The sequence below is a fragment of the Myripristis murdjan genome, chromosome 11 (genome assembly GCF_902150065.1).
Source record: "Myripristis murdjan chromosome 11, fMyrMur1.1, whole genome shotgun sequence".
In the NCBI taxonomy this organism is placed as follows: Eukaryota; Metazoa; Chordata; class Actinopteri; order Holocentriformes; family Holocentridae; genus Myripristis; species Myripristis murdjan.
The window spans coordinates 3,595,887-3,623,217 of record NC_043990.1 but is presented as its reverse complement, the minus strand read 5'-3'; the positions used below and the strand labels follow the sequence as shown (position 1 = coordinate 3,623,217).

General features: G+C 42.4%; 1 protein-coding gene across 2 annotated transcripts in view; it reads left to right on the top strand.

Annotated features, from left to right (window-relative positions):
* enpp2l (ectonucleotide pyrophosphatase/phosphodiesterase 2-like) overlaps positions 1-27,331 on the top strand; it is a 74,373-nt gene that overhangs the window by 43,290 nt on the left and 3,752 nt on the right. For both annotated transcript variants that reach the window (XM_030063841.1, XM_030063840.1), the window contains exon 24: positions 97-250. In XM_030063841.1, coding sequence (XP_029919701.1) covers positions 97-250 — 154 coding nt within the window. The remainder of the gene's footprint in view (positions 1-96; positions 251-27,331) is intronic.

Sequence of the window (27,331 nt, the reverse complement as noted above, 5' to 3'; positions counted from 1 at the left end):
CTTTTCTTTTCCTTTTTCTTACTTTTTTCTTACTTTCATTCTCTCTTTCTTTTCTTACTCTCTTTCTGCCCCCCCCCCCCCCCCCCCCCCCCCCAGGCACTCGTTCGGCGGCCCCCCCGTCCCGTCTCACTTCTTCATGGTGGTGACGAGCTGCCAGGAGCTGAACCGGACGGTGGAGGAGTGTGACGGGCCGCTCGCCGTCTTCTCCTTCCTGCTGCCGCATCGCCATGACAACAGCGAGAGCTGCAACGTGAGTCTCACACACACACACACACACACACACACATACACCTCAGCACACCTTCATCACAGGTTTAAAATCATCTTCATCACAGGTCACAGATCTAAACTCCTCTTCATCACCCGTCTCACACACAAAATCATCTTCATCACTGCTTAAAATCATCTTCATCACAGGTCTGGCCACACGCTCAAACTCACCTTCATCTTCATCAGATTTAAACTCGTCTTCATCACAGGTCACTCGTCACCCTGCGCTCCACACACACTGCACAGGTAGAAAGCAGCAGGAGCAGAGGAAACACACACAGCAGCAGAGATGGACACGACGGGAGGAAGACGAGATAATAAAAGAAACGATAAAGTAGCCACACGACCAAAAAGTTTATTTAGAAGCGAGTGTGTTTTCAAAAGAGTGAGGAGTCACTAGAACACAAAACTGCAAAACAAACAAAACAAACAAAACAAAAATCCACGTTAACCAGTCATTCAGTCTCATCTTCAGTGTTCAAATCTGCTTTTTTTTTTTCAAACAAGGCAAAAAAAATCCACCAGGAATCAACTTGTTTCCAGAGTTTTCTTGAATCAAGCCTCATTTTCTTGATCTTACTGGCTGATCCGCCTCCCTCTGCCTTCTGTCAACACATTTATATTTATTGTTCCCAGAAAATAAAAAGCCTGAGACAGGTGAAGCTGCACTGGAGACACGAGGAGGATCATCTCATCCTTTAAATTTAAATCTCATTTTAATAGAGTGCAGTACCGACAGGAGACCAGCAGGGGGCAGCAGAGTCACAGCAGTGCTCAGACGGTTGGGCAGAGTAAACTCACCGTGAGCTGATAACAGAAGAGGAAGAGGAAGTGGAGGAGGGGAAGCAGAAGCACAAACAGATTGTTTGATGTCCTAGAAACACAATTTCACTGTGATCCTGCCTGACCTCTGACCCCTGACCCCTCTGCTGGAACGCCTGCATTTCAGAGATTTCAACGGAACAAGGCAGAATGAGGCAGATCGGCCCCTAGGATCAAGAAAATGAAGAAAAACTGAGTATTTAACGCTGAACATGAGAGTAAACGACTTTTACACCAGGAGGTCAGACGGATGCTCATTTTCAGAAAGTGAAACAGTTTTAATAATTTGAGTAAATGTTGCATCAGCGGGACGTTTACTGAATGACACCACGAGGCTGATAAATGCGAGTTTGACTGCACTGCACCTTTAAAGAGGAGACACAGGGCTCAGGTGTGCTGGGAGGTGTGTGATGTTGCAGCCGCCCCGCTCCGTGTGTGTGTGTGTGTGTGTGTGTGTGGTGGTTTATGATGCACGTGGCAGCCGGGTGGTCAAGGCCACGGCTTGTGTGTGTGTGTGTGTGTGTGTGTGTGTTTGCTGCTGCTGTGGTGGTTGCCATGGTTGCGGTGATCTGGTCTGTTGTTGGGTGACATTTCAGCCTCCGGGGGCGAGGGGCCAGCGTTTCAGATTTTTCCATTTCAGCCAGAGACGAGCCCACGACTGTTTCTGTTGCGGTTTCCTTTAAAACACGAGTCAAGTGCTTCTGCAGGCGGCGCACAAACACGGAAACAAATTATTTTCACTCCCCAAGCCCACGGTTTATCTTCAGAAAACCACCGGGACCACAGACGGAAACCACAACGCCTACGGGGGGTTAAAATACTCCTCTATGAAACGGGACAACCCTTCATCCCCGGAAACGTCATCATTAGTCATCAGTGACGTTGTAAACAGCCTGCATTTCAATACTCGTACTACCATAATATTTAGTAGGGGAAAAAAAAGAATTGGTCAATCTCAAAATGACGTCTTCAGCTGTGGTCATCTCTCTCGCGTGGGCTGTTGGCATCTTTTTGCGGTTGTCAATAGCGAATCAGAAGAATGTGAGGAGACGTCTCCGCTGCGTGTCGCCCCTCAGCTGTTGTAAAATCACTGTAACCCACGGCTTCTCGGGGCTTATTGTTTAATTGGACGCCTGGGAGCGCCGGTGAATCAGCTTGAGGTGTGAATGATGGACCGTAAACAGGTTTTGTTGTAGTTAGCCCAACGTTAGCCACACAACATGCGAGCCAGCTGGTGTCGTGGTGTAATGTCAAACAAACAATCGCTGACTTTATTGATTTTTGTGTTCATTGTGTGAGAAGTGTGGGAGATTTCTCGTAGCACTCGCTTTGGAGTGTGCCTCTGAAAAAATATGTCTTATTTCTAGTCAAAATATCTCATTGTCACTTGTTTCAAGTGAAAATTTACTTGAAACAAGAAACAAATTCTGCCAATGGAACAAGCAAATTTTTAATTGTGACACAAGTGAACAAGTAAAAATTTGCTTGTTCCATTGGCAGAATTTTCATGTCTTATTTTAAGTGTAATGAGATATTTTGACTAGAAATAAGACATTTTTACTTGAAATAAGACAAATAATCTTGGTAAGATTTGGACTTTTTGCAGTGTATAGCCCTAGCACTCCACCCTCCCCCTCCGCCTCAACAAGAATTGGGACATCCCTACCCCTATGCGTGAACGCCCAAAACGGAGGGGTAGGGCCAAGTGGTAAGAGTTTGGCCCTAAGTCTTTATTAAAGCCTCAAACATCATTTTACAACGAAAAACATAAAATCAAATCATTCAAACAAGAACAACTCTCAGTGAAGTCGGCTGCACATCGACATTAACCCTTTGGTGCATAGCGGTCACTACAGTGGACAGCTGTTTAAAGTCATTTTCTCCTAAATGCAGTGGTTTCTATGGTGGAATTGCATATCAGCTGTTAGAATGCTCTCTGCTGCTCCCCCCCATTGAGGTTTATGCAGAGACTGTCAGCTCTTGTTGCTGAAAACATATTAATACGAGTATCATGACATGCTGCATCCTTAAAGAAGTATGGAGACTCAAAAGTGTTCATTCAAGGATTCAAGGAACTTTATTGTCATACCAGCTCACATTTACATGCTAGTGGTACGAAATTAGCACTCAGGTCCCGGTATAAGCCTAAATAAGTAAATAAAGCAAGGTAAAAAAAATAAGTGTAAGTATGGAATATAAGGTATATAAGTATGAACAGTATATATAAACAGTATGTGTGAATATACACAGTATGTATAACTATAAACAGTATATATAAATAAATACAAATAGCGTATGTAAATATAAATAGTATATATATAATAAATATAAATAAACAGCCTATGTATATAAGTAGTATATGTATAATAAATATAAAATATCTATATAAACAATAAATATAAAAATATAAAGAAAAATATAAACAGCCTATATAAATATAAACGGTATATATATATCTATATATCTATCTATATATCTGTATATCTATCTATCTATATCTATCTATCTATCTATCTATATCTATTATATAGATATAGATATAGATAGATAGATAGATAGATAGATATAGATAGATAGATAGATATGTATGTAATATAAACAGTGTATATGAATATAGAATGGACCAAGCCACAGAACCTGACGCCCGGTACTGGGATTCAGGAGCTGCAGACTTGGTACACAGTCAGTGCTGAAATGAGCTTAGTGCTTCATGCCCTAAGAAGAATAAAAACACATAAGAAAAAAATCTGGACTCAGGCTTTCATAATTCATACATCAGAGGGTTAATTCAAACAACTTTATTAATACCTCTAGGGGGCAATTTGCATGGAGCAGCATGCGCATAAAATACAAAAATAAAACACAGTGACACAGAGACAGCAATAAATTATGCATAAGAGCTACAGCATGAAATAAAATCCAAAATAAATACTCGTGTTAAGCAGACTGATAATAAATAGGCAGTATAAAAATGATAAAGTATCGCTCTAAAAGGATTAAAGTCCATGAAGAGAGATATAAAAAGGAACTTAAGTTGAATTTGGCAGTGTGATTGCAGAGGAGATGATGGATTATGTTTTACAGGTATAACATGCTGACGTCTTGATGGCAGCAGAGAAAATTCACTCAAAGGAAAATTTAGCTAAAACGCTAAAATGATCTCTCCATTTGGGACTTTAGAGCAGACTTTAAGAAAACTGCTCAGGCCGTGGGAAAAGGTTTGACGGAAACGAGGAGGAATGACGGATAAGGTGGTTTAGTCAGTCTTTATTTGTCCAGGAGCTGTGAGAGCGTCCACCTCGAGGGCGTTGGAGATAAATGATGCACAGAAACTGCAGGCAGGCGATAAGACCGACAGATGAGCGGGTTTCCAGGCCAGCAGTGACGTTATTCACGGTGCTAAATGTCAAATATGACATTTATTTACAACAGATTATCACGCCTCAGTCCAACTTGGTTATATAAATCAGAGCGGGGAGTATCGTACGGAAAGACACACATATTCCTGGAAACCTCCCTGTCCCTGTGTGCGTGAGTCATAGTATTTATTATTTATTATTTATTATGTCATTTTCACTGTAACCCCTCCCTGCTGTGTGTCTCCTCTGCCAGCGTCCTGTGGTGTGTGTGTGTGTGTGTGTGTGTGTGTGTGTGTGGGGCAGCCTGCCAGGTGCACTACACCCTGCCCTAATTGTGGCTGATACACGCCTGAGTTTTACCACAAAGAAAACAAAACAAATCCCTTCAAGCTATCTATTTATATACTCACTAACTGGATTCACAATTTAACCGTCGTATGACCCCTGGACATTTTTATCCATTTTCAAAATTCAAAACTCCCTCACAGACAATCACCATCCTCACCAGAGTTGATTTTTGGTGAGGCGGTGTCATTCTGGGTGAAATTTCAAAATCTCAACTTTCAGTATGAAAATCCATTATTTGACCCTGTAATGCATTTTTATCACATCCATGACCCTTCGTGGACAAAAATGTCCACCTGTCATTTATCCAATTTTTATTGTTGCTATTTGTACTTATTATCCTCAAATTCTTTGAAGTGGATTGGAAATGGATTTCAAGATTTTAACCCCTTCCAGGCCATTTTGAACACCTCTGGGTGCTGTTTTATTAGAGAGCAAAACCACTAAAAGGGGTGAAAGAGGTGTACCTTAGAAATAAATTGTACTATCTACTGCACTGTTATTGTTAAAGATTTACCGTGTTTATTGTTGTAAATCAAATATAATATTTTTCTCATGTTGAACTCTCATTTTGATTTTATTTCTAAGGTACACCTCTTTCACCTCTTTCAGGTGTTCAAAATGGCCTGGAAGGGGTTAAAATCTTGAAATCCATGTCAAAAGTGACTTAGTGTAACTCCATATGAGTCACTTCAAAGATTTTGAGGATAATAAGTACAAATAGCAACAATAAAAATTGGATAAATAACAGGTGGACATTTTTGTCCTCGAAGGGTCATGGATGTGATAAAAATGCATTACAGGGTCAAATAATGGATTTTCATGCTGAAAGTTCGGATTTTCAAATTTAACCCCAAATTACCCCCTCTTGCCAAAAATCACCCCCCTGTGACCTTTTTGGGGTCACTTTCTAGAAAATGGACATTTTTGTCCACTTGAAGGGTCATGGGTGTAACTTTTTTGAAGGGTCATTCAAGGGTTAAACTGTAACTGCAACAGAATGCAGTTATTTTCATATTTTTTGTATTTTAGCACGTAATGCCGTTCTTTGTGTTCTGTCCCTCCACTCAGCCCTGTTCACATTAACACATGCATTTATACACACAGATAGGCACTGAGACGCTGTATGTGTTTCTGAAGCTTTGAGCATTAAAGGTGTGATGTCATAGCCGGGCCGTTTGGACCCGCACAGCCACCGTACACGCCCTGCCTCCCCGGGGCTCAGGTGTTTCTCACAGCTCCAGGTTTACGCCCCGACAGGCGCCACGTTCCCACATTATCTCTGGGAAATGACGCGGCCTGCTTGTTTTGCAAACACCGAAAAGGCGGGGTGCGTTCATGTTGATCCAGCGGTTGATCCGGCGATTGTGGAGCGCGGGCAGGAATCCCCGTCGCTCCCGGGGAACACCGGCTGAGTCAGACAGAGGGAAGCACACCCATGGGAGTGAACGGCTAGGAAACCCCAAAGAGTCCCACGCAGCGAGCGAAATGTCTTGTTTATGCCGGTGTTTCCCCGAGTTGTTGATCACTGTGTGTGTGTGTGTGTGTGTGTGTGTGTGGGCGGGCGGGAGGAGAACCGTGTTGTGCAAAAATCAGGGCGGATCAACAAGCATCTTGAACTCAGGCTGTCTGCGCTGTTATTTGCGAGCGATCAGATGGGATCAGATCAGGTGTGTCCAGACATCAACAGCCTGTCTGCATGGGTTGCTATGGTAACGGCACAGTTTCAACACGCGCTTTCATCACCTTCTGTTTTAGCTCCTATTTCAGCTGCACTGCCACGGAGCAGACGCCTACTTATCACTAAATACTTATCAGTGTTTGGTTAACCATCGAAAACCAAACAATCCAACAGTTGAATCGCCTGCTGATCTGTGGTGGGAAACCCGTGGGCGGCTCCAGACAGCGAAACAAAACGAAAAGCGGGAACAACGTCAGCAAAGCGCCGAGGTCCGAGCTGAGGGCTCCTGTCCGTCCTCACAAACAGCTTGGGATTCGCTCATTAAAAATAAAACCTGCTGTCACAGAGAGTGTCTGTGCTGACCAATCAGAGGTCTCGTTTCTTCTCATAAATGAATAATCCAGATTGTGTCCAGATTATAATCCACGATGTGACAGTGGTGAGCAGAGCTTTGGAAACCCGACTGATAACATTTTACACACACAGGAAGTGGATTTATTGCTAATTCTTTAATTGATTTATTGAAGATGCATGTAGCAGCCAATAATGTAATAACTGCCAATAACATCATAAGTTTTCCAGTCTTAATAAAATGTAATAACAAATAATTTAATACATTTCTGAACCAATGATGTAATAACTTGATGGTTTTGGCGCCCCCTGTGGACAAAAGCAGGAGTGTCTCCTCAAGAATGAAGGCCGGACGTCCTGTGAGCGCGGTTATTATTGTCAAGGAAACCAACGAAATCACCAAAACTAGATGTGAAAAAACATTTTTGTTGGAAAAAATAATTTGTGAGAAAAAAACTGTTTTCTTCACCGTTGCAGTTTTCATCATGTCGAGCAACAGTTAAATAATATGCGACCAAATCTCAGCTTTTTTTTTTTTTTTTTTTTTTTTTGGATAAATCCATGGGAAAAAATCACAATGAGCGTCGTTCCCTTTTCTAAAAACAAACTTTCACTGCGGTCACGTGTTGAATCACACTTCTCACTTTTACTGAAAAACACTTTAACACCAAAACCTTCATCGTTTCTCATGTAAAGTGTCAGTAAAATGCCAGCGTGTGGATGTGATCAGGTCGTTAAGGGAAACATGAACTGTGCTAATGCCAAGGCAACGTGTGCAACGGAAAAACAATATCTGTGTGTGCTAAGAACAGAGAACACACACTTGCCTGACTCAGCGTTTTTCCCACAGTGGCATTTACTACGATCCTTTTTTATGTGTGTTGACGTTTTGTTGTTCCTCTTGTCTGAAGAAGCAGCGACACATCAACTTCCCTTGGCTCACGCTAAAGGTCGTTTACCACAGTGAGGTGTGTGTGTGTGTGTGTGTGTGTGTGTGTGTGTGTGGGCATGGTGCTCAGTTCGCAGGAACCATAGAGAGGATTAGACGTGGAACATCATGTACTCTGCAAGCAGGCAGGCAAAACAAGCATGCAGCAGACTGAGTAAGAACAATAGTAATAATAATAATAATAATCTGTATTTATAGAGGGCTTTTCAAATCAGTGTTACAAAGTGCTTCACAAAGGCGGCAAAAAATAAAGCAAAAAATATATATAAACTAATAGACAAAAAAAAAAAAAAAACAATCATTAACTCATCAGGTTTTAAGAAATAATAATAATAATAATAAAAAAAAAATAATAGGAGTTTAAAAACCAATACGTTAAGAGCAGGGAAAATGCCCTGGCTTTGTATGTGGAGCTGTTTGACCCACGGTGTGTTCAGGTGCAGTCGGGCTTTAGAGACTTCACAGCGGCCTGCAGGGGGCAGCAGAGTCCACGCGGCACAAACGGGCTCACGCAGCTTCATGTTTCACCCTGAGTGCTGCCTGCTGGGAGAAACGCTACGCACAGCACTGCTGCAGCCGCAGAATAGAACAGAATAGAATCTAATAGAATAGAATAGAATAGAATCTAATAGAACAAAGAAGTGAAGAAGTCACATGCACACTGAATCAGGCGGGCACCCTGTACAATGAAACTGAAAAGCACCAGGAAAGATTTAAAACCTGAGCTATAGAAATGCTGTAACCAACAACAAGGACTCTGAAATAGTATAGAATAGAATAGAATGCATTTATTGTCATTGCACAGCAGTACAAGTAAATTTTGGTGTGCCACCCTTGGGAAGTGGATCAAATGAATATATAAATGCAAAAAGAGATGAAAATGTACAATAGAAATATATAGAGAATAGTAAAATGAGACACTAGAAAATGTAACTGTTGTTCTCTGATGTGGCTGGAAGAGAAAACATGCAGGAGGCGGATCAGGCGCTCACAACAGCAACACGTCACTCCGCCGCTCGTATCCCTCCGCCGCTCGAATCCCTCCGCCGCTCGTATCCCTCCGCCGCTCGAATCCCTCCGCCGTTCGAATCCCTCCGCCGCTCGAATCCCTCCGCCGCTCGAATCCCTCCGCCGCTCGAATCCCTCCGCCGCTCGTATCCCTCCGCCGCTCGTATCCCTCCGCCGCTCGAATCCCTCCGCCGCTCGAATCCCTCCGCCGCTCGAATCCCTCCGCCGCTCGTATCCCTCCACCGCTCGTATCCCTCCGCCGGCTCAGACCTGCTCCCGCCCTCCTGCACTCCCTCCTCCAGGTTCATGCTCCAGGCCCTGAATCAGCAGCGGGACTCGGCTCCTCGGCGGCTCCTCGCCGGTGGAACGAGCCGCCACACTGCATTCGAGCTGCAGAGCCCCTCTCAGGCTGTAAGATGAGGCCGAAAACCCGGTTCTTCAGGGAACACCGGCCCACGTGACGGGCCGCGTGTCGAACCGTGAGCCGCGGACGCCGAGAGGCTGCAGGTTTTCATTCTAACCAGAAACTCTACCAGGTGATTTCACCTGTCAGTTCCTCCTCTGTGTATGACGGTGAGGTCAGCAGTGAGTTTCTTGTTGGGATGAAATCCTGCAGCCTCTCGGCCTCAGTGGCTCACGGTCAATCAATCAATCAGTCAATCAATCAATCAATCAAACTTTATTTATCGAGCACTTTTCATACAAAAGGAGCAGCCCAAAGTGCTTTACATAAAAACAACACAACAAACAATAGACACAAGAGATATCCCCCCTTCTCCCACACACACACACACACACACACACACAAATTTAAGAACACTGAAGAAACGCTCTCCTACACTCGCCACTTGGAGGTGAGGAAGAGAAGATAATCAATACTATAGGCAGGGGCGCCGTTTATGGGGGAAAAGTTAGGACAATTCCAAGGGCCCTTGCCTGACAGGGGCCCCCAAAAATAGGTAAAAACTAATATAAAATGATTAAACCATCATTGAGTATTTATTTATTTATTTATTTATTTTCATGAGGCCCAAAATTCCTGGTGGTGCCCCTGACTATAGAGATAAGATGACTGTATAGATTAAAATTCAGTAAATATCTAAAAAAATAAAAGTAATAAAATAAATAAAATTCAGTTAAAGGCCAGACTAAAAAGTTAAAAAATAATCAAATAAATAAAATTCAATTAAAAACCAGTCTAAAAAGGTCAAATAAATAAATAAATAATAAAATAAATAAAATTCAGACTAAAAGGTTAAAAATAATTTAAAAAAAAAATTAAATTGAGTAAAATAAAATTGAGTTAAAAGCCATTCTAAAAAGGTAGGTCTTGAGTTTGCTTTTAAAAATGCCCACAGTCCGACGCCCCTCCCCTCTGTGCAGGTTCCGTTTAGGCATCAGAAGTACTTGGCTGAGGTTCGGCTGAGGCTGAGGCTGAGGTTCGAGGACCTTTGTTGTCATGGTGACAGTAACAAACATGCGCCGGACTCTCCGGGTTGGAGGTCCGGTGTCGGGGTGACCCGTCCGCCGCCTGGACCTGGACCGACTCACAGCGTGGATTTTGTTTTACCGCGACACGTCTCCTCACATCGCCACACACCACGGTGTTGTTTACACGACCACTAGAGGGCGCTGCACTTTAAAACGTCCCTACAGGTCGTAATTAGCTGCTCTAGAAACAACCTATGGGGTCGTTTTTTTTGTTTTTTTTTTGGTGGAGGTCTGTTTTGGATTTTTATATAGAAGGAAGAAGGGGGAAAAAAACATGTTTGTTTGTCACAGACACCAGAAAAATTCAAATTATTATTATATTTATTCAGTGAAATGTGATGCAAACATTACCATTCCCACTAACACCAACAGTCATAATCACGATATCTGCCAAAATACTTCCAACATGATTTTTTTTTTCCACCGTTTCGCTCAGTTCCTATAAGCCTCTTATCGGTCTTCAGTTGTTTGTACTTTCTCATTTTTCTTGGCTGAGATTTCTCGGTTTCCTGGCGCCACCAGTTCCACCTGGTTTACCTGCTGCTTCATGTCTCAACACTCTGCTAACCCTAACGCTTGTTTCACCAAATAAAAACAACTGAACACCCATCATATTGGAATTATTTTGACAGATATTGGTAATTTTGGCGTCATAGTGCTATTTCATGTCAAAACAGCTGCTGTGAAAAGGGATTACCGACGTCAAGCGGGTCTTTAAGAGGCTTAAATCTGAGATCGCACACCTTGTGGAATGGAAAAGTTGCCTCAGATGTGATTTGTGAATTAAAAAAACATCTCACCACATCTCAGTCCTAACAAGGCATTCACTCTCATCTTTAGTGTTATTAAACTCCTGTTTTCCAAGGTAAAAAAAAAAAAAAAAAAAAAAAAAAAAAATCGGCCAGTGTTTCCAGTGCAGTTTCACTTGTTTCAGTTTTTTTTTTCTGTATAAATGTGTTGAAACAAGGCAGAATAAGGCAGATCAGCTCAGTAGGATCAAGAAAATGACTTTCAATCCAAGAAAATTCTGGAAATAAGAGGAATTATCTCATCTCATGATTCTTTTTTTTTTTTTTTACCTTGTTGGAAGAAAAACTAAATTTTAACCCGAAATGTGAGTCTGTTAACGTGAAGTTTTTTTCCTCCAGAATTTGGACTTCATGTGTCATTCCAGTCATCATCATGAACTCACGCTGGGTTTTCTGTTCTGTTTATTGCTTGTTTCGCTTGATTTGAACACTGAAGAAGAGATGAAGTAAAGATGGAGATCAGAGTTCACTTTGCGGGGCATCAGCTGAGTTGTGGTGCAGACGGAGGGGAAATCCAGCGCAGCAGCTCGAGGGACTGTTTCACATTTTCCTCCTGTCAACATTCCCATTTGTGTTTTTTTTTGTTTTTTTTTGTTTTTTGTTGGCATGAACTTCCTGGTTGGACATGCGTTCGCCCTCCTTGGTGACTCATGTGATTCAGGTCACATGAGGCTGCTTCGTCACGCCTCACGGTGTTGTAGGAAAGTCATGAGTGTGCCGTCACCTGCGTGTCATACATGACATGCAGGTGTGAGTCAGCGCTGGTGATGCCCCTCGGCCGCGTTTCCTGTTCCTGCCCCTCGTGAACGCCGTGAAGTGAGTCAGCAGAGTCGCATCCAAGTAAACATGAGAACCCAACTCGCTCAACTCTGAGAATTAACAAAAAAAAAAAGTTTGTTAAGTGAAAGCAGGAGGGAATGGACTTTAGAGGTGCTTTACAAAATAAAAGCACAGGGGAACAATAACAAGTCATTGTGGCTACAAAACTTTATTTTCTATGAGCAGAACTGTCTCGAGCCAAATGTCATTTTCTTAATTTTTTTTTTTTAAGATTTTAACACTGAAGATGAGATTAAATGATGCAGTTATTTTTTGGCACAAAGTTCATGGTTTGACATTCGTTTTACCTCGTTGCTGATTCACGTCATGTGCGGCTGATTCGTCACGCTGGTGTCACAGAAATGTTTTTTTTTTTTTTTTTTGGCAGTGTAGTGTGTCAAAGAATATGAGCAAGTATAAGAGGTTTATTAAAAATCCATGAAAAACAAGATTAAAATTGAAAACAATGAACAAAATTATTAGCTTAATATTATTATTATTTTTTTTTTAAAGATAAAGTGTTTCTCTGTTATAAGCAGCAAAAACAAAATCATTTAATCTCAACTTCAATATGAGAATCTTGTTTTTTCTGCAAACAAGGTAAAAAATCTGCCAGCGGGATGAGATAATCCCACTTGTTTCCACTGCAGTTTCACTTGTGTGAATATAATGTGGTATAATATTGTTGAAATCTGTTGAAACAAGGCAGATTAAGGCAGATCAGACCACAAGGATTAAGAAAATGGAAAAAGGAAAAAGGAAAATTCTGGAAACAAGTGGGATTATCTCATCCCACCGGCAGATTTTTTTTTTTTTTACCATATTAGAAGAAAAATAAGATTTGAGGGCAAGTTTTTTTTGTTTTTGTTTTTTTTTTGTGCAGTTTGGCTGACTTGATCCGTGAGTTTAGTCACAACCTCGGTGTTAAATGGCATAACCTCAGTTCATAAACTGCCATTTCGTAACGCTGTGAGATTAAAAATAGACGACATCGCCCACACACTGATGGCTGATTTCCTCCGACACACACACACACACACAAAACAGTCATCCATTAACAGCAGGAATCATATTTAGAGGCATGAGTCAGCACGAGGAAACTAATTATCGCTGTCAGTCGTCATGAAGATGTCTCATCACTCTAAGAGGGAAGTACTGTCCCTTCACTGATAGTTAACCGCAGTGGAAACGCTGGCGTGTGTAAGTGTGTAATTGTCAAAGTGTGTGAGCGCAGAGTTCAAACTGGACTCTCTGAAGTGGAAAAATAACAAATGACAACATAAATGTGACAAAGCAAATAAGTGACAGACTCCTCTTCTCTTCTGTGGAAACGGAGTCAGGGTTTGTCACTTTCTGGTGCTAAAAATTATTACAAATGTCACGACAGAACATCTCCACCCTAATTAATCTCATCCGCAGGGTTATTAAAATCTTGTTTTGCCTCAAACGAGGTAAATAATCCCACTCGTTTCCCAGTGCAGTTCCACTTGTTTCAGGGTTTTTTCAGGGAATAGAAGTATAAATATGTTGAAACAAGGCAGGAAAAGGCAGATTAGTTGATTAGCGCTGGAATAAAAAGATTTAAACACTGAAAAGACGGAGATTTGATGATATGATATGATTTTTACCCTCAGCAGAAGCCGAAGTTCTGGTGTTAGAAAGTGTGTGACTTAAAATGCAGCGGTTAAAGTTGTCGAGTTAGTTTTGAGAAAAGAGGACGTGCGCTCCGTGTTGATGTTCAAACCCGATTCCCTCCGCTTGGAAAAACGCGCTCTGCTGCAAAATGAGGCTGAGAACGCACCCGGTTGCTTTGGTTTCACGGTCTCTTTTCAACACCGCTCCTTCCAAAATGACGGCGCTATTTTTCCTGCCGTGGCGCTGAAACTGTAAACCCGGCTCACGCGGCGATGCAGAAAATAGATCCTCTACTGTGGAAGCCAGCTGGCGGAAGAACGTGAATCCAAAACGTGCGTGCCGTTGTTGTGCGTGCCGGCTGCTGCAGCGACGTGAACACACGTGGTCGCTTATTCGATTAAATTTAGTGTTTGCTGAATAAAATCAATTCAGCTTTACCTTTTTTTTTTTTTTTTTTTTTACCTTTAGCAGCTTTAAAGTGATAAAAATCGCGTGTTTCCATGAGCTAGCACCGAGTTCACAGAGTGCACATGTTTGGGATCTCCGCCAGAATTTCAGAATAAAGCTACGTAGCATGGAGACGGTCCTCCTGCAAAAAACAGCCCGTCGGTTGTTTGTGCAGCAGCTTATTCTGACCTGTAGGTACGTTTTAAAGTTTAGCGCCCTCCGGTGGTCGTGTAAAAAATGACGGCGTGGTGTTAAAATCCCAGTTGGTTTTCAGGGTTAACGCGAACGCTCACCAGCTAATATTTGTAAATATTAAGTAACGTTTCCTAACCCTAACTGCGACTCTTTCCTAACCGTAACCATCATGACAAACCTGTCCCGGATGCTTCGTGTCCACAGGTGTGTGTGTGTGTGTGTGTGTGTGTGATTTGTCCCCACAGTTTGTTTAAAAGTTTTGCGCCAGTTTCCAGAGACGGCGAGTCGTGCGAGACGCCCCTAATTTGCATAAAGTAACTTACACTTTTGATTGATTGATTGATTGAGATCTTTATTTCAAACATAAAAACAGCAGTAAAATCAAACAAAACAAAACAATAATAATCAATACTAAATAAAGGTAAATAGAGATGGAAATTAGCCACAGAGCTAAAATCTCACGTTTACATGTATATGTGCATTAACATGTATTGTCCCATTTCTTTTAAAAATAAATAAATCTACAAATCTACAAATAAGAAAACAAAGGTCCAGAAATAAAGTAAAATAAAAATAAAATGCATCTATCATCATTAAAATGCTCGAAAAGGAGTAGGAAGAAGTAAAAACTTATTTAATCCGACCTCCTAATCTCGATTTCATTATAATCAGTCAGAACATAATTTGTTCATCTATAATTCCTGTACAAAAAACACAAAATGTATTAAATAAAAAATAAAATAAAAATATATACTGTATACATATACATACACACATACATACACTTCCAGAATGCGTGGCACAGCTGATCCTGTGGCATCGCCTTAAAAATGATGTTTTCCGGAAACGAGCTTTGAGAGCAAAAATAAAATGACTGGCTTTTCAAAGTAAAAGCACATGAGAAAGCCACTCAGTGAGGGTAACTAGCGTGCCTTGGTTTTTTAAATAAAGGTTTTACAGATGTCACAGCTGGGGGGTATCAGTGTGTGTTGCATCGCGTCACTCATAAAATATCTGAACGAGGTGACGGGACGTTTCCCAGACGTGTCCCGGGCCGGTCCAGACTGAACACCTCACAGGGTTTGAACACACGTCAAAGTGCCGTGAGAAGGAGAACACAGTCCCTCATGAGCTGACGACAGTTCAGTTATGTGTGTGTGTGTGTGTGTGTGTGTGTGTGTGTGTGTGTTAATGAACTTTGTCTTTTCTTGTAAAGTCAGTCCCACATGACATTATCAGGAGTTTATTGTCTAACTAGTCTTGGTCTCTGTCACAGTGAGTGATTATGCATGTGTGTGTGTGTGTGTGTGTGTGTGTGTGCGTGTGTGTGTGTGGAGCTTATCAGCAAAGTATGTGACTGAAACCATCACAAAACATGTGAGGTGTAATATTTTGAGGAACCGCAGCCCTACTTTTTGTCAGAATTTCTCTGGAATTGGTATCTATCATCAAAAAGACAAAACAAAACAAAACACACACACACACACACACACGAAAGAATAAAAATAAAGAAATAAACAAAAGAAAATATTTTAATTGCAAAAAAGAAAGAAACAAAAGAAAAATATGACTTTAAAATAAAATAAAAGTTAAATTACGTTAAGTTAAATTAAATTAAATTAAATTAAAAATAGAGCAGAGAGGCTCAGCTGGTGTGAGGGAGAGAGGTGTGTTCACTCTGTCAGGACATTGCGTTTTATTTATTTTTTCAAGGTTGACATGAATTCTTTCAGGCTGAAGTCGCTGCTGTTTTGATCCAGTACTTTAACATTTTATTCTAATATTTGTGGCATTATTGATGACATGTGATCGACTTGATGAACACTTATGGATGGAGGCTGCGGGCCGCGGTCTGTTTCAGCCCTCGCTAAAAAAAAAAAAAAAAAAAAAAAAAAAAAAAAGGCTCTTAAATGGATCCACGAGTGCCTGATAGTCCCTTGTTGGCCGACGTTTCAAACAGACGGAAAAGCAGCCAGAGGCTCCGGCCAACAGGAACAAAGGAGAGGAAAACACACTAACCCTAACCCTAACCCAGCCCAGAATAACTTCATCACAGTGAGAATAAACAGGCCTGGATTAGGATTAAGGGGAATCAGGCAGACGGAGCACATCACCTGGTTTTTCAGCCCAAAAGGCAGCGGGTCGGCGTCGCCACCCTCGTCAGGGGGCGTGGCCTCAGCAGGGCGGGGCCGGCCTCAGTGGGCGGGGTCGGGGGCCGCCTGCCTCACCTGCCGGGGCAGCGGTGTTCAAACTGGGCTCCGGGGACCTTCAGGGGTCCCTGAGAGTCTGCCCGCGGGTCCTCACCGAAACGAGGAATAATTCAATTTTACTGCCTTCAAGAAATCCGATCCAGCCTCGCTGATCTGACGTTTACATATAGAATTTCAATAATTAGAAAGATGAAGTCTTCATTTTTAACACACACACACACACATACACACAGGCTGACATTATATTTCAATCAATATAATAAATAACAGGGTGCGTCTTTTCATGTCAGAGTTGAAGTCTCAGTGTGTGTGTGTGTGTGTGTGTGTGTGTGTGTGTGTGGAAAACCCTCCCACTCAGGCTGAAACCAAAACACAAGCTCTGAAATCACAAAGAAAAATAGAAAGTACCCCATCCCGCGCGTGTGTGTGTGTGTGTCTAAATGAAGACAGACTAAATAATATTATCAAAGGAGCCTTGACGTGTGTGTGTGTGTGTGTGTGTGTGTGACAGAGAGAGAGAGATAGTATCTGAGCAGAACAAAAGACAAGAGGAAACAAAAGCAGACGTAGTTTTGTTTTCCATCACACAGTGACGTGTGTGTGTGTGTGTGTGTGTGTGTGTTCCCATTGTGATGCCAGGGTCCTGGGACAGATTTAGGGTTTCATGCGTGGGCGTCTGCACTGTTCCAAAACAAATTCTGATGTCACCTAAAGGGTGGCGTCCTGCTAGTGGGCGACGTGAAGGAGCTTGTTTTGGATGTTGAAGAAACCGTTTTTTTAAAAAATTATATTATTATATTTTGGGGAAAAAAAAGTCGGCGCCTCTCTTCCTTTACCCTCCGTCTGCCACCCCGTCCCGAGTCAGGCCAGGGAAATGCTGAGTCATGGTGACAGAGGTGACAGATGAGTGGGGATTACCCAGATGTGACTCGCCTGTCACCAGGGCCGTCGCTACACATCTGGGGGCCCTGGAAAAAAATAAAATTAAATAAAATGAAATTAAATGTGTAGGATGAACATGCATATGATCATAAATATATATTTTTGTGGTACTTTTGTGTATCATTTGTGGCAGCGTGTAGCTTTGTAATTTTTTGGTGTGATCATCAAAATTTTAAACATATTATTATCAATGTAGTTTTTTTTTTTTTCTTCCGTGTGTGTGTGTGTGTGTGTATGTGTGTGTGTTTTTCAGGTGCCATAATTGACAGGTTCAGTTTTGACCTTTAGTGTGTGCCAGCAGCCTGAATACCTGCCGTCGCTCCCATGACAGTTAAACAAAAAGAGCTATGATGAAACCAAACCCACTGTCCTGAAGCCTGGCAGCAGAGAGAACACACTCCCACTAAACACACACAAATGTGTGTGTGTGTGTGTGTGTGTGTGTGTGTGTGTGTGTGTGTCTTAGGAGGAATCTCGGAGAGGGAGAGAACAGAAAAATACAGAGCTGGAGGCGTATAGGGAAACATTCCGAGAAAAAAAAACTTGGATATTCTTTGAGATTAAATTAGTAAATTTACGAGAAATGAGTCACAAATTTATGACAGAAAAAAACTCAGAAAATTAGTTTTTCTTTTAGTGAAGGAATTTCACTTTGCTGAATCCGGTTCTTGGTTCTTGGTTTCTTGAAAAAACAAACAAAAAAAAAAGAGAAAAAAAAAAGTAAAAGAAAAGCTGTTTGTCCAAGTTTTTTTTCTCATAAATTTGTTACTTTATCATCTCAGAATTTTTTTCTCATAAATTTAAGGATTTTTTCAAAACTTTCATAGAATTTTTTCTTGCAAATTTGTGAATTTATAATCTCAGAATTTCCTTTTTTTTTTTGTTTGTGTGTTTGTTTGTTTTTTAATAAATTTACCACATTAATCTGAGAATTTTTGAGTTTTTCCATGCAAATTTGTGACTTTATAAATGCAGAAGTTCAGTTTCAGTTTTATTTCTCAGGTTTTTTTTTTTTTAATTTACAACTTTAATCTCTTAAATTTTTTCTCATAAATTTGTGACTTTATAATCTCAGAACTTTCTAGTTTTTTGTCCTAAATCTATGAGTTTTTTCTCATAAATGTATGATTGATGACTTAAATCTTGGAAATTCTGAGTGTTTTTGTTTCTCAGACTATTACCCCACCCACCATCCCCCCCCCCCGCCCCCACCCCGCCACGGCCCTGATCTGCCCTCGTAGGTTTGAACACAGAAAATAAGAGTAGATAAGATAGAAGACCAAAAAAAAAAAAAAAAAAAAAATGTTAACATGGAGGTTTGTTTTGCAGTGAATCTCTCAGACACTCATCACACTTTTACTGTGGCTCAATCACAGCACTGGTGGTAAAAAAAAAAAAAAAAAAAAAAAAAAAGAAAGAAAGAAAAAGAAAATAATTATAATTTCAGATTCATGAGCTCGTGTTGTTGAGGCGTGGAAGATATGGCACGCAGAAACTCAGGAGACGCTGCCGTGACGATCATGCAGATGTTTGTCAGTGTGAACGCTCCTGCCGCTTGCTTCAGACGCGTGTTAGCGAGGGGACGGGCGGTCTTCAGGGGGAAATAAAAGCTCAGCAATAGAAGCCAAGTAGAAGTGGTGAACATCATCTGAAAGCTGGGAAACTCAGGATTCATTTGACATGCAGCTCAGTTGTGTTTTGGTGAGGCGCCTGTTTGTTTGTTTTTTTATTATTATTATTTATTTAAAGTGTGTAAGGACTAGACCATTATGATAGGAGCCCATGTTAAATTATGAGTCAGCAAAAAACGGTTTGGTGCAAAATTTGCCACTTAAGAACTGATCAAAACTCTGTCAGAAATCCCTCCAAAGTCCCACATCAGGACACCAAGACCCCGAGGAACACCACAGAAAAATCCAGGCTTTGATGTGGTGTCAAAAAGTTTTCACATTTTTCTGTAGGATTTGTATTTTTCGGTGATTGGATGTTGAGCGATGTGTTGTGGAAATGTGTCAGAAACTGGGCCTTAGTGTCAGTCCAGCTGGAGAAGCAGAGCCTGAATCCACCAGAGTCTCTCTGTTTAGGCCCCAGTCTGCACACACACACCATTTTACAACAGGCCACAGGAACACATGTGGACTGCAGGCTTTGGAGCCCAAACTGCATGGGATTAGCAGCTTCTTCACCTCCTTACTTCTCCTCCTCCTTCTTCACCTCCTCTTTCTCCTTGCTTCTTCACCTACTCATCCACACCTTCTCTTCACCTCATCCTCACACCCTCCTCTTCCTGACTTCTTCACCTCCTCATCTTCACCTCTTCCTCCTCTTATATCTTGACGTTCTCCTCCTCCTCCTCCTCTTCCTCACCTCCTTCTCCTCTTCCTCATCCTCTCCTCCTCTTCCTCACCTCCTTCTCCTCTTCCTCATCCTCTCCTCCTTCTCCTCACCTCCTCCTCTCCTCGTCATCCTCAGCTCCTCCTTCTTCACCTCCTCCTCAACTTCTCTTCCTCACCTCCTTCACCTTCTCCTTATGCTCACCTCGTCCTCATCCTCCTGCTCCTCCTCCACACCTCCTCTTCATCCTCAGCTCCTCCTCCTCTCCTTCTTCTCCTCACCTCCTCCTGCTCCTACCTCTTCATTTTGACACACAGGGTAAAAGCCCTGCCAACCAGACAAAGGCTTGGCTGTTTTTCCATCCTGTCACTGCTGCCTGTGTTTCCTCTCCCGCCCTCTTCCTGTCATCCTGCTGTTTGACCTCCAGATTACCGGTTTCTCCTCACACACCCAGCGACCTCCTGGTGCCTCTCCTTGGCACCGGCTGGAGCTGCTCTGCTGCTTTCCTGAGCCCAGCTGACTGTCTCCTGCCGGCTTTATCTGCCCCGTCAAGTGGCGTTGGGTTTTTCGGACACCTTATCTTCTCGCTCTGCATTTCCTCCTGGGCTGACAGCTGCTGTTCGTCATGGTGTGGCACATTACTGATGTTGTCACCGTGCCTGGAAAAGTCTGGCTGTAACCAGCGGTTGATGGACAGTTTCTGAGTGACTGGAAACAGTTTGAGCTCTTCAGGCTTCAGAGGGTTCAGTGTGTGAAAAGGGATTATAAAGATTGCCCGCTCTTAGTATGACAGGCAGATACCATAAAGCAGCACTTCTCAAAATGTTTCATTAATGTTCCCCCTTTGAAATATTTTTTTCAGCCAAGACCCCCCTAACAAGTGCAAAAAAAGGTAAAAAACAAACAAACAAAAAGTGTGTGAAACCACAACCTGATGCTGAGGAGATTTGTTTGTTTCTATTTCTGCTTCTTTTTCCTCTTCTTTCTCCTTGTTTTCAGCTTAAACCACAAACACGCGCATTTAACACCTTTAACACCCGGAGGGAAAACTGAATATAGCTTGTGCTTTATCAAGCTTCCCACGTGGCCCCGGCAAGTTTCAAGTTTCAAGTTTTATTTGTCACATGCCTGATGTACAAGTACAGTAGCGGTGAAATGCAATGTTGACAACTCCAGCACTGTGCAAGTAAAATGGATAAAAAAGAAATAAAAATAGAAAGAATATATATACACTCCTATATACAATCCTATATACAATAAACAATTACAATTATGAACATAAGTGTGCATTAGTAATAAATAGAAGTAAGAAAGGAAATAGAAAATGAATGGATGGATGGGAACATGAAGGCACTGACCCACATCCATTTGCAGCACTCCAACGTTCCCCAAAGGGAACGCGGACCCCCATTTGAAGGAACCACCGCCATAAAGAACAGTGTTGCTGTCTCTCCGTAGGGGAATATCCGATATCTTCTTGCTCTTAGGCTTTTGATTATATTTAGTGACATCACCGCATTCAAGTAGCCTTTTTGATTATCCTTTTTTTTTGTTTAAGTCAGTAAGTGTCCTTTTCCTTCAGTGTGTTTCTGCTGTGGTATTGGAAATGAGCTAATCAGGGGTGTGCCAACCTCTATTTATAGCTTGTGCACGCGCCAACAACTTTTTTTTTTTTTAATGAATACAAATTTCTGTGTAGAAAATAGTGCATACATGTTTCTGTTTTGTGTTAATACTGCTGGCCACAGGACTCTACCCTGGCTTCCACCCACTGCACACCACTAGAGGAACGTTTTTCGAAACCCTGCTCTAGGCAACACAAATGTTGGACATAGGGTGCGTTCAGACCTGTGGCCCGTTTGCTTTGCTCCGATTCAGGGACTAAATCCATCCAGTTGTTTCGTTTTTCGTTTGGGGCGTTTGTGTTCACAGGGCAGCCGTCTGTAGCGGTTCAAAGCTGTAAACAAATGCCATGCATGAAAAAACTGTTCTCTCATTGGTCAGAAATGACCCCGAAAGAAGAAGTTTCCTCTTCCGTTCTTACCCCGGGAAAAACAAAAACCATAGAGCATCTTCAGCGTGTGGCTGGTTTGTTTCTCTGTGTTTCTGTGGTTAATGTACCCAGTGTTCTGTAACCGAGGAAAACATCCAGTTCTACCGGGAATCAAGACTGCGCAGGAAAAATAATATCATATTGCATCTACTGAGAAGAAGACGTGCCGCGACAAGGATTATGTTCTCACTGCAAACGAACCGCTCCAGGGCTCGAATGGAATCGAGCCGAGACCACCTCTTCTAAGCGATCTCGGCTCGCTTGTTTTGTCCCGCATCCGAGCGCCATCGCTGTGTTCACATATGTCCAAACGAACCGAACTTTAGGGGGAAACGCTCCCTGTTTCGGAAAAACTGCTCCAAACGGGACAGGTCTGAAAGCACCCATAAACAAACTCAAAATAGCCCATTTTTTCAATAAGATAATAAGAAAAAGCTCCCACAGATGGCAGCTGCATCAGATAAGGGAGTTTCTGTGGTTCTTTCCCCTGAAACCACAGAAACTCCTGAGGTCTCTCTACCTCTTATTCACACACACACACGCAACCCGCTTGGTCTATGCTGTATGCACTTAGACTCCTGAAAAAATAACAAAAATTCCTATCAGATGAAAAACAATGACTCTGCAGCGTTAAAACATTCCTTACCTTTGTCGTATATATTTTGCTTTGTGTGCACACTGCAAATCAGCAGCCATCACAGGTCTGACTCATTAAACACACATGCTGTGTCAACCGGGGGGGCAGTTTTGTTACTGACTGTGCACAATGAGGTGTCACCCCCCTCAGTCCGCTCAGCTGTAAATATTGGTGAGAGTTAAACCAAACCAGCACAGCAGGAATTCCCCAGGCCGTGAATTTCCCTGTAAATTTCCTTGTGAAATGGGTTGCCTTTGCTGCAGCTTCTGTAAAGAATTTCGGTCACGTGTGTACATCATCAATACATTATATACTGAGATAATCAATCATTCACTTAATGAGTCAGCTGATATCAAAGGCATCCTGTATCTGGACATGTGAATTGTGTACTCACTTCTTTCTTGTAGTTTATGTTTTTTTTTTTTTTTAACGTGGTCCATAGTTGAAAATGAACCAGATGGCATTTCTCCAGCTCAGCTCTGATAGACCATTTTCCTCTGACGTCAGGCTCAGCGTGGGAGGCTCAAACACTGTTATCATGTGGTGCTGCGGTTCTCCCGGCTGCACCGTGTGTAAACGTAGGGAATCTGACAAACGGTTGTCATCTCACCGCTTCCAGATTGATGAACAACTGAAAAGACGATGGAGAGTGAAATTCCAGAAGGACAAGGTTTTTTTCCAGTTCAATAGCACAAACCTTCCACAACCAAACAAACACATGACTCACCACAGGAGGTCCAACTCCTCAGGTCATGACTCGGCAGTTTACCTGCACCTGAAAGACAAGGCGGACAATGTCCACAGACAGGGACAGGGAGGACAGATGGCTGGAGTGAAGCGATCTGTGTCATCCCTTCATGGGAGGTTGAACCATTCACCCATGATCTCATGTGACCCCAACAGCCACAGTTTACTCCTGGAGTCATTTTTACATGACCTTAACGACTGTCATTCACACCTGTAGTCACATGACCCTAACGACTGTCATTCACCTGTAGTCACATGACCCTAACGACTGCCATTCACACATGTAGTCACATGACCTTAACGACTGTCATTCACACCTGTAGTCACATGACCCTAACGACTGTCATTCACCTGTAGTCACATGACCCTAACGACTGCCATTCACACCTGTAGTCACATGACCCTAACGACTGTCATTCACACCTGTAGTCACATGACCCTAACGACTGTCATTCACTCCGTAACGACTGCCATTCACACCTGGAGTCACATGACCCTAATAACTGCCATTCACTCCTGTAGTCACATGACCATAACGACTGTCATTCACACCTGGAGTCACATGACCGTAATGTCTGTCGCTCACCCCCGGCGTCACATGACCTTAATGACTGTCGTTCACACCTGGAGTCACATGACCCTAACGACTGTCATTTACTCCTTAACGACGGTCATTCTCACCTGGAGTCACATGACCTGAACAACCGTCGTTCACACCTGGAGTCACATGACCCTAACATCCGCTGTTCACTTCTGGAGTCACATGACCCTAACAACCGCCATTCAGTTCTGGAGTCACATGACCTGAACGACTGTCATTCACACCTGGAGTCACATGACCTGAAAGACTGTCATTCACACCTGGAGTCACATGACCTGAAAGACTGTCATTCACACCTGGAGTCACATGACCCTAATAACTGCCATTCACTCCTGTAGTCACATGACCATAACGACTGTCATTCACACCTGGAGTCACATGACCCTAACCCTAACCCTTTAGCAAATTGAGTCCAACAACACTAACAATATTGTCACAACAGGAAGGGTGACTGACGATCCAGTGGATATCAGAAACCTGGAGAATGTTCACAGATTAAACCCCTGGGACTCTCCACCAGTCTGTCAGAACTGAAGAAGCTTCTTGGATGGGGAGAGAAACATCTTCAGGAATCAACAACAAGTCCACGATTCAACTCCACATGGAGAACCAGGAGCTGGAAGACCGAGGAGACAGACATCTGCTGGCCTGTTAGACATTATCGACCTGATGGAAGTGCGGCTTTATAAATAAATGATTTGTGACGGCATTAATCGATGCCGTCTGTGTGATCAGCTGTCAGACACACAGTTTTTTCTAATCCTGCTGTTTGTTCCTGTAGTGGCAGACATCATGGGACAGCCGTGTGCATGTGTCTCAGTGTTCTTACAAAATACTTGCTGTCGAATCTCATGACACGCTGTTGGTCTCTGGTGTTGCGGGGAATTTATTTGCTGCAACCCAGAAACATTTGGAATTGCAAAACCGTTTTCCAGTCGATTATTCAGAATTGTGAAAATTTCCCATGAACTCTGGCAAAACAAAAGAGTTAATTGTCTTCATTTTCCATCAAAAACAGGAAAAAAAAAATTGTGATGACTGAACTGGCACTAAGACAGCCTTCTGTTTCTGCCTTCATTTTTTACTCAGCAGTTCGGGGAATAAAACATTTACCCCATCGTTATTAATACAGGAAACAATACATTAAAAACAAAGAACATTTATATGACATATGTTTTACACAGTTCCACTCTTCACCGGAGTTTCTTTGTTTCCCAGTTCATGTTGTGTTGTTGGGCCTGTGGTTTGTGACATGGCTTCAAAATGTATTTTAACTCAAATTAGGTCTTGTTTAGACTCAAATGTTTTACCGAACAATTGTATTTATCTTGGAGAACATTCTCAGCCAGGACCTCCACCATGCGTTTTAAAGGTGTCAGTTTAAAATAAATGTTGAGGTTTTAACCGGTTTGGGATGTTGGGTCACAAACTTGTGACACGTGGACAAAAGAAAAACAAACCAGTCATTTAACAGCTTCACCAACATGTGCACTTCCTGTGTAGATTATTCCAGTACAAGGCCGTAACGCCCATATACATTGAGAGGTACAAGTCCCCCCCAATGTTCAGGCACTCCAAAAATGTGCAGCGTGTTCGGCCTGAGAGGACGCCTCGTCACTCGCCTCTCTGTCGTCCTGATGATTATTCCATCAGCATCCAAAGCCAGGAGAAAGTCAACATGCAATCTATTCTTGCTGAATTTTGATGAATTTACAGTAAACGTGTCAGCTGAAAACATTTGCTGAAGACTTCGTTTTCATTTTGTTTGTTTTTTTTTTTAGTCTGATCCATTTCAGACGAGCTTTATTTTCGACTCGAACTTACAGCTTTTAGATTCCACTCACTTTCTCTTGATGGGATTATTTGCTGCTTGACCTCTAGGGGTCGCTCTTCCTGCGCCTGCCTCACAGTATGTAGACTGCAGACAGTTTGGACAGTGTAACCCCCAAGTCAGATGACCTGTTCCAACATCATGTGGGCCGCGGCCAGCAAGTCAGATTTTTCTCCCACATCTTTTTTCTCACGGGCTAAATTTCTTTCCCCACATTGTTGGCACTGCAGCTCACTGGAGGCCTGAGCTGCCAGGCCGCCCCCGACAGATCAGGAGAGATGAAAAGACAACAACTACAGGCAGCAGCAGAGTCAGATTTGTACTGCACAGTACAAAATAACTTTATCAGTCCCTCTGGAGCCGTTCAGTTTACTGGGCATTAAAGACCCCGTGAGGTGGACTCTTACTTTCTTGATTACTTACTTGCTTACTTTCTTTCTTGACTTTAGAAAGACAGATGTAAAATTGCAAAAGAAAAAAAATACATTTTTCATTTTTATGCAGCAGGGATGTGGCCTGTTTAGCAGAGATGTACGCAGTGTTTCCTATATTCATGTGCAACAACTGTGTGTACTGTGTGTGTGTGTGTGTGTGTATGTGTGTGTCTGTGTTTACATGTTGGTGTTTGTAATGCATAGAAACCCCCAGTCTTCCTAGCAACAGCCTCCAGGCTGATCCTGATTGGTCCATCTGAATCTGGGACAAGCCCCTCTGTTTCCTGAGACGTCGAGTTTTACTGGATGGAGAGAATTTTTTGGGGGGTGGGGGTCATCGTCTAAAATGTGCTTCCCCTGGGAAAACACTCGCCTCCTCTCGTTTTCCACAGTAACTTTCCTCCTCTTCTTCCTCTTTTCTACAAAGGAAAGAAGCCTCTGGGAACGAGGTCGCCGCGACATTCGCAACTACAAAAAAAAAAAACAAAAACTGAAACCGCAGATAACGACACGAGCTCAGAGTGAAAACACAGAAGAAGAAGAAGAGCGGAGGTTGTCTGTCCCTGTTGTCATCTGACCGGCTTTGTTCACCGCTCACACCGCCGTCATGCGGGAAACACTCACTCGTGTCACTCTGGAAGTTTTTATAATAGCCATAAGACGATGACTGAGTTGACAGGAGGTTTTCTGATGGAGAAACAGCTGCAGGGACTCGGTCAATGACTCAAACTACCTGGAACAACTAAAATAAAAAAAAAAAAGAACAAAAAAAAGGTTGGAGTGGATCCACAGAAGCCGTCAGTGTGTTGGCTGAGGTGCATGAACAGACATCATTCGGCACAGTTTATATTTAAAGAAAAAAAAGGTTTCATGTGTTTCCAGCTGTTCACTGATGGTTGTCCGTGTGTGGCTGTGTGTGGGTGTGTGTGTGTGTGTGTGTGTGTGTGGGTGTGTGTGTGTGTGTGTGTGGCTCTCACCACAGAGCCCAAACCACTGTGGGGAAAAATGTTTTCTTGACTGTTTCCGACCACTTTTCCTCTCCTGCTTCTCATCATCAGACCTCCAGTTAGACAGTTTCAAAATAAAAACCAGCAGAAAAACCTCAAGACGAGAGAAATCAAATGACATTAATAATTCAAATCCCCTGACGAGCTTCAACTTCTGTGGTTTTCATCAAACTGTCTCCTGTCAGCACAGAGCCAGTCTGGAGAATCAATAAACAGTACACGAATAAACAATAAGTAAAAACAAATGAACAAGAAGAGACAAACAAACAAATAAACAAACAAACAAACAAACAAACAGATGTAAAGAAATAAATGAATGGATTAACAAATGAATAAATTCAGGAATAGGCTAAT